The sequence below is a fragment of the Dictyostelium purpureum genome, assembly GCF_000190715.1.
Source record: "Dictyostelium purpureum unplaced genomic scaffold DICPUscaffold_409, whole genome shotgun sequence".
Taxonomy (NCBI): domain Eukaryota; phylum Evosea; class Eumycetozoa; order Dictyosteliales; family Dictyosteliaceae; genus Dictyostelium; species Dictyostelium purpureum.
In genome coordinates, this window is record NW_003519745.1 from 1 (window position 1) to 8261 (window position 8261).

Genomic DNA, 8261 nt, shown 5'->3' on the forward strand with positions numbered 1-8261 from the left:
GATTACTGTACGATGGAGCAAAGTACTTGCATATGGTGTGTATTGTGTTGGTTGTGGAACTGGTTGTTGGTATTTTGGTTGTGGGGTTGGAGTTGGAGTTGGAGTTGGGGTTGGGGTTGATTTGTAACGGTATGCTGGAGCAAAATTACTTGAGTACGGTGTGTATTGTGGTGCTGGCTTTGGAGTTGGAGTTGGAGTTGGTTGTGGTATTGGTTGTTGTGATCTTGGTATTGTTTGTGGAGCTGGTTGTTGTGATCTTGGTATTGTTTGTGGAGCTGGTTGCTGTGATCTTGGTATTGTTGTTATTGTTGGTTTTGATTGTTGTTGTTGTGGTGGGTTTGGTGGGTTTGGTGGGTTGTTGTTGTTTTTGATGCCATGGTTGATGATAAAAAATAATAAACAAATTGAAATAACTGCAATTATTAAAACAAACATTTTTCTTTTTTTTTTTTTTTTTTTTTAATTAATTAATATGGTGTGTGAAAAAAATAAAATTATAAAAATTAGATTATACTTACAAAGATTTTTTACTATTTACAAAAAAAAAAAAATATTATGCTATGAGTGTGAGTGAAGAAAAAAAAAAATGAAATTAAAAAATTAAAATTTATGTGGTATATGAAATTAAAAATTAAAAAAAAATAAAAATTTAATGTGGGGTTTCTGAATTAGTTTTATAAAAATTTTTTTTTAATTAAATTAAAATTTTTTAAGATTAGTGTTTAAACACAACCTAAATTTTTTTCTTTATTTGTTCAATAGATGTCATCATTGTTTTTAATTAATAAAAAAGACAATTTTGTGATTCAGAAAAAAAAAATAAAAAAATTTGATAATCAAATTTAGCAATTTTTTTCTGATTTGCAGCAAAAAAATTAAAAAATAAAAAAAAAAAACCTACATCAAAATCAAATTAATAATTATAAAGATTAATAAAATATTAAAAAAATTAAAATTTTAATTAACTCCATATAAATGTAATTTTATAAAAATTTTAAAGAATTTTTTTTTTTTTTTTTTTTTTTTTTTCAAAAATAAAATTTGTATATGGCGATGTTTGTTATATATATCCTATGAAAAATATTGAACTATTAGTATTTTAGATTTGAAAGAATGAAATTAATCTTTTTTTTTGAAAAAAAAAATAAAGGTTATATAAAAAAAAATAAAAAAATAAGTTTATTTTATTATTTATTTTTTTTATTTTAAAATTATTTAAAAAACTATAAATAAATAAAGTATCCAATAATAATTATTGATGGTGTGTAATTATAAAAAAAAAAAAAGATTATAATTAAATTTTTTTAATTTAAATTTATTTTTTATTGATATATATATATGATTTCTTGAGGTTGTACTTATTAACCTATATAGATAATATAATAAACCCAAACAAATCAATTAAAATGTATAATCTTTTGATTTTAAAAAAAAAAATGGTAACCGTCAAAAAACATCTTGTAACAAGAGGTGGAAAAAAAAACACAAAAACCTAAAACCCATTTAAAAAGAACCAAACCTAAAATAAAAGAAAATAAAATTAGTAAAACTAATTTAAATTTATATTTTTTAAACTATTTTTGATATATTAATTACCCTTAATATAACCATATTACTACTGTTGCTTTAGTTTTCTTCATACCCCATTACCATTGCGTGGTAATAAGAATTATCTTGTTTTTCTATTTTTTTAGTTTCCCACCTATTTTCATCTATATAATAAACATAATGACTAAAGTAAGATGCAAGATGGATAACACTATTGTGATTTGAATCCAAACCCATGCATATGGGAGTACCATTTCTTTTTTGTGGGGCTAATGGTGGGTCTGCTAAAAATGTTTTCTTTTTATTATTGATATTGAGTGAATAGAAACTATAGGATGTATTAATATATATTAGATCAGAGCCATTAAAAGCTACACCTTGCACCTCCCAATCATCCAAATCGCTATAGAATACAGTACTTTCTGAACCACTACTGCTTAGATCTAAAACTTCGATAGTTCTGTTTAATGAAGAACGTGAACCACCCCCAACAACGTAAAGTTTATTATTAAAGGCAAACGAGAAGCAGTTAAAACGTGGCTCTCTTAACTTCCCAAAATTTTCAAATTTAAGATTTGGGCCATTAGATTTATATTTAGAGCATTTGTCAACTCTATTTAATATTTCACCATTTCTTCTCCCACCGACTAAATAGATTGAATCGGTATACTGACAACAAGATATAAATGAACCACCACTAGATCCTAGCATATCGTGTTTACTCCAGGCACCTGTATGTCCCCTTGTATCAAATATTTCATATGTATCCGATTGTTCGCCACCACCAAAAATGTAAATGTGTTGTCCAAACATAACAGCTGAATCGGATACATACTCTCTCTTTTCATTGGTGTTTGGAATTGGCCAAATTTTTGAATCAGTTGATTGAATTCGACAACATCTAGCTTTACAGGACATATCTTTGCCACCAATAATATAGAAACTTTGTGAAAGTAATGAATTCTCTGAAAGAGTTCTTATTGATAGAAAAGGAATGGCATTTGGTGATGAACTTATTGGGGTTATTTCTCTACCGAATGATGATGATAATGATGAAGAAGATGAATAATTCATCTGAGGAGACATGTTTCTTTCATAGTCAGAAGGTGTTAACAATGGCTGTGGCAATGCTGAAATTGGAGGGGTGTTACTTAAATATGCCATTACTGATGAATGTGGTGACTCACTACCAAATGAGGTTCCTGAATTACAATATGAGCATTTTGTTTTATTATTATCATTACTATTATTACCAATATTATTAGGGATTACTATTGGTTTTGTTGCAATTGGGGCATTTTGTGTATTTGCAGTTGTTATAATGGTAGAGGTAGAAGTAGTAGTGGTTATGTTTTGTAATTCTTCCCCTGTTTGTGGTTGGTTGTTTGGCTTTCTTTTTGCCAGAAATCTAAAATCGTTATTTTGCATTATTCCTATTTGTGCCTATCTTTATATTTTTGGTTTGTTTTTTTATTTATATGATAATTTTATATTTATTTTTTTGTTTATTAAAAAAAAATAATAAAAATAAATAAGTAAAAAAAAAAAAAAAAAGAATTAAAAAAATTAAAAAAAAAATAAATAAATAAATTAAATAAATAATAATTAAAACTGAATAGAAATATAATTTCCTGTTTAATTCCTAATTGAGAACAACACAAATTACAAAATACAAAAAATAATTTTTATTTTTTATTTTTTTATTTAAATTATTTATTGTTATAAATATTATTTATAAATATTATTTATGGTGTGGATTCTCTCTATGGTTTATTTATGTGAAAGCAGGTATAAAAAAAAAACAAAAAAAAAAAAATGAGGAGAAAAAAAAAAAAGGGGTTATTTAAAATAACATTTTTTTTTACTTGTATACAAAATAGGTAAGGTTATTTTTGGATCCACCAATAATTATATATATATATAAACTTAAGATATACTTAAGAAATTGAATCATTTTATATATGTTATATTAGCCATATTAAAAAACAGATATATTGTTTTTTTTATTAAATAACAAAACAAATAAAAAATGAAAATTAAAAAAAATTAAAATAAAAAAAAAAAAATGGGAAAAAAAAATTTAAAAAAAATATAAAATAAAATAAAATAATTTGTGCAAAGTGATCATTATTAAACAATAGCTAATTTATTGTTTTTTTTAGTTTAAATTTGGTTTATTAACTTTTTAATTTTTTTTTTTTTTGAAGATGAAAAAATTATTAATAAATACTTTTATATGAAAATGTTCTTTTTCTTTTTACAATAAAAATTATAGCAATGGTGGTTATGAGGCAGAATGCAATCACCCCAATTGCTATTCCAGCTTTTTGGCCAGTTGTAAGTGGTTTACTATTGGACTTTCCATGATCAGTACTGTTGCTATTGCTGCTGTCAGTTGGTGGAGTACAGAAATCGGTGAAATCTGGATCACTATTTTTAAATGAACAAGAGTTTGAAGATTTGCATGCAACTTGATTATTATCTGTAACATTTGTACTACTACCACTATTTACAATATTTGAATTTTGAATAGTAACATTACTTGATGAGCAATATATTTGGTTACCACCATATGAATTGTCAACTGTATTGTTATTAAATGTTGAATTGGTAATGGTAATTGAATTTACACTGTTCATATAAATGGAGCCACCATATCTCGTTGAGTTATTATCGGTAAATGAACAATTGTTGATTGAAAGAGAAAATGGGTAATCTTGTGAGCCGAGATTCACTATAAAAATGGATGCTCCATCCAATGCTGTATTTGAAATGAATGCAGAGTTGGTGATGGTTACATATTTACACCTGCGCTGCTTCCAAAGCTTCCATTATAATCGAGTGTGTTTGAATTGTTTTTGAATAAAGAATTTGAAATTGAAATCATGTTTTTGTCATTCCAACTACCAGATGAATTGCCTCCACCCATTGCTGACTCACTCATAAAATAAATTGGTGTTGAATAATAATTATTTTCTGCAGTAATTTGGTTCATTGAAATGATATAGGATTTACCTGTTGATAAAGCTATTATATCTCCATTTAAATTGTCTCTTAAAGTTATATTTTCGAAAACTAATGATGGCTGTGGTAAAAGTAAAGATGTCTCTGTTGTTTGATATCCTATAGAAATTGAGAATTTGGTGCCCTGCGTGTTACTCTTACAATTTATAATTTTAGAGTTGGTAAATTTCATTGTGGTGGCCCTGTCAAGATTCATAATACTATGTGGGCTGTAATTTGATGTGATTTCTTCAAACACAGTGTTGTCAATGACAACATTTATTTGTTCTAGTAGAAAGAGTCCCCCAGTTTGAATATTTTGGAATATTGAGTTATTTATTATTAAAAAATTATTGTATATATTATTGTTGTTATTGGTATTAGAATTATAATAAAAAAGTACTGATGAGCTTGAAGTGCTGTTTAAATTTTTAAAGTTGCAATTTGTTATTGTAAGATTTAAAAAGGTTTTTACAAAACGAAATATACCACTTTGAAAATTTGTAAATGTGAATCCTGATACATTAACAACACTCTGATAATTGTTACTTGTATTATAATCATTTTCGATATTAACTAATGATGTATTCATATTCGATAAATCCATTTCGATTGATGTTTGATTTATGTTTATTAGATTGATGGTTTTATTATTATCTATTGTGTTTAGGGGACTTTGTTGACTAATTTGATATGGAATTTCGCTATACATAAAGTTTAAATTCATTACATCATAATTTGAACCACATGTTGAAACTGCTGCCTCAAAATTTTGACATGGTGTTGTAATTTCTAATCCACACGGTGATGTTGTATTGGTTGATTCTGGGTTTAACCAAACAGTGCAAACATTATCACAATAAATATAATTTATTTTTGTTAATAATATAAAAAATATTAGTATTTGTATTGAATGAATTTGTTTCATTTTTTAAATTTAAAGTTAATAAAAAAATTTTTTATTTCGATTAAAAAATAAAAGATATTTTTGAAATATCTTTTATAATATCCTAATTTTCAAAAGAAATTATTAATTTTTATTCATTATTTAAATTGACTAATAGATTTGAAATAAAATTTAAATCACACATCATAATTAGTTTCTCCCTTTTTTTATTATTTTTTTATTATTTTAAAACATTTTATTTTTTTATTTAATTGTTGGTAATTTTTTTTTAAATTTGAAGAATTTTTTTTTTTTTTTTCGAACCTGATTATACCATAAGACTACCTTAACCGATTGTGTATATACCAAATTTGTTTAACTAATGTTTTTAGAATCTGTTTGAGAGTTTTCTCCATAATAAATCCACCTTTGGTAAATAAAAAATTCAGGTTATTAAGATCTTCATATTAATGTATTGATTTTTAAGTTGAGATAGCAAAAAGAAAAAAACGAGTTGCAGAAAATATTTTAATATAAAGTTTATTGTTTTTTTTAAAAAAGTATATTTGAATAGTTATTGACAGCTTAGGTTATTTAAAAGTTGGGTGATTTCGTCAATGTCTGAATGTTTATGGTTTAAAAGTACCATTTCGTTATCTTCCATATGGCCAATAAGTTCTAATCTATCTATACCGGAACCATATTCTGCTATGATATCTAATAAGCTTCTTTTATAAGTGATGGGATGGAAGAAAAATTTAAATTCATTTATTTGATAATTTCTGATACTACCACTACCCCCACCATTATTTTTATTACTATTATTATTATTATTATTATTATTATTATTATTATTATTATTATTATTATTATTATTATTATTATTATTAGCATTGGTGATAATATATTTTATAAAGTCTGAAGTACAAAATGAATCTGTTCTGAGGGTTTTTAAATGTTTGAAACTTGAAACAAATCTACCAAGATTTTTAATAAAAACTTTTGGATAACTCTCTAAACGATGGGCGACTGAGTAGTTAGGAACACCAGAGTCATCACATCCATGGCCAATATCTAAAATTTCTAGTTTGTGAGATGAAGCTAATTGACAGAGTAAATCCCAATAGAAGTTTAATTTGTTTTTATTGAAGGTGAGAGAGTTGTTATTACTGACAATTGAATTACAGGGGCAATCATTACCTTCGTGTTCATCTGAAAAAAAGCTAATTAATCTATCAAAGCATATTCGAATTGAAAATTCTCTTAAATTGGGTAATGATTTTAAGATGAAAAATAGGTCATCAATCATTATATCTTCTTGACAAATATCCAATAGCTCGATGCTATTTAATATGTTGATTCTTTTGCTGTCGATTAAGCAAGATTTGTAAAAATTGTGGTGGCATCCTACTAAATTTTGGATTTCTACCTCGCTTAACAGTTGATCGTCGTTGTAAAGTTTATAGTTTAGCTCTTTGAGTGGAACTTCATAGCCAATAATGTCTTTAAATGGTATGTTGGTGTTCTTTATAAAGAGTTCTTTTATTTGATGGCTTATAAAATATTTAAATGACTTTGATATCAATGCATTATTTTTAAAATCTTGAAAAATTATTGAATGGATTCTTGATGTTTTTTCAAATATATAATCGAATTTCTCTTGATTCATATCTGTATCTAATACAAATTCTAGAATTTCTAATGTGTATTGGTCTGATTGGAATTCTTTAACAAGTTCATAAATTGAGTTGCCACCAAGTTCGATGTTTCTGATGAGTAAGGTTTCTAGTTTTTTGATTTCTTGAATTTTATCGATTGCTTTATTTTTTGATATCTTTAAATCGTTTTTTTTATTGATAAATTTATAGAATCCCTTTTTTCTAAAATGAAGTTTTAAAACTGAAATATTTTCTATTTTCAATAAATTGTTATTGCTATTATTGTTTTGTTGCTGACCATTATTTTCATTGGTGTTTTCTTCAATATTACTATCACTACCATAGTAATAGCTATCATTATCACTATCACTATTACTATTACTATTACTATTACTATTACTATTACTATCACTATCACTATCACTATCACTATCATTATCATTATCATTATCATTATCATTATCATTATCATTATTATTGTCGACAAGTTCAGACACAAGAAATTCTTGAAGAGTACTAATTTCTTGACTACTAAGAGTACTAAACTTCTCATTCATTTCAATGCCAAATTCGCTAGCACTGAAAAAAGATATAATATCTTTAATATAAATATTGTTGTTATTATTATTATTGTTATTGTTATTGTTATTGTTATTGTTATTGTTATTGTTATTGTTATTGTTATTGTTATTGTTATTGTTATTGTTTTTTTTTAATTCTTTTTTTCTTTTATTTTCTAAAAATGATTTTTTTACTTTAAAAAAGAATTGATTATCGTAGTTGAAATCTACAGATACATAGACCATATTATTGATAAATTTGTGCCATGATTTACAGGTGAGTGAGACTTTTAAAATTAATTGATTAGTATATCTTTCTCTTGCTCTATAACCACTGAGGAAGAATCTATCCTCGATAACCCGGTAACAAATATTAATATGGTCAGAGATATATCTTAGTATTATTTTTTGGATATATAAAGGTAATTCAACTTGATTATTATTATTGTCATTATTATTGTTGTTATTATTATTATCTATATTATCTATATTATTATTGTTATCATTCATTGTTGGTAAAGAAAAAAAAAAAAAAAAAAATTTTAAAAAAAATTTTAAAAATTATTTTAAAAAAAAAATTTAAAAAAACTAATTTAATTTTTAAAT

The 8261-nt window shown here is 24.8% G+C and overlaps 4 protein-coding genes across 4 annotated transcripts; all 4 read right to left on the reverse strand.

Moving 5' to 3' along the window:
• Nucleotides 1-26: 26 nt before the first annotated feature.
• DICPUDRAFT_83830 (uncharacterized protein) lies at nucleotides 27-435 on the reverse strand (the record flags this gene model as incomplete). The annotated part of the gene is made up of 1 exon (XM_003293220.1): nucleotides 27-435. A coding segment is annotated over one exon (409 nt), but the record flags the coding sequence as incomplete, so codon positions are not given.
• Nucleotides 436-1306: 871 nt separating this feature from the next.
• DICPUDRAFT_99606 (uncharacterized protein) lies at nucleotides 1307-2996 on the reverse strand. Its single transcript, XM_003293221.1, has 2 exons — nucleotides 1651-2996; nucleotides 1307-1519 (listed from the first exon to the last, which is right to left on the reverse strand). The coding sequence occupies exons 1-2, from the start codon at nucleotides 2974-2976 to the stop codon at nucleotides 1493-1495; spliced, it is 1353 nt and encodes a 450-aa protein (XP_003293269.1). The 5' UTR covers nucleotides 2977-2996; the 3' UTR covers nucleotides 1307-1492.
• Nucleotides 2997-3767: 771 nt separating this feature from the next.
• Nucleotides 3768-5479, reverse strand: DICPUDRAFT_158074 (uncharacterized protein; the record flags this gene model as incomplete). Its single annotated transcript, XM_003293222.1, has 2 exons — nucleotides 3768-4309; nucleotides 4456-5479. The coding sequence occupies 2 exons, from the start codon at nucleotides 5477-5479 to the stop codon at nucleotides 3768-3770; spliced, it is 1566 nt and encodes a 521-aa protein (XP_003293270.1).
• Nucleotides 5480-6011: 532 nt separating this feature from the next.
• On the reverse strand, nucleotides 6012-8165 carry DICPUDRAFT_158075 (uncharacterized protein; the record flags this gene model as incomplete). Its single annotated transcript, XM_003293223.1, has 1 exon — nucleotides 6012-8165. The coding sequence occupies one exon, from the start codon at nucleotides 8163-8165 to the stop codon at nucleotides 6012-6014; it is 2154 nt and encodes a 717-aa protein (XP_003293271.1).
• Between the last annotated feature and the right edge of the window lie 96 nt (nucleotides 8166-8261).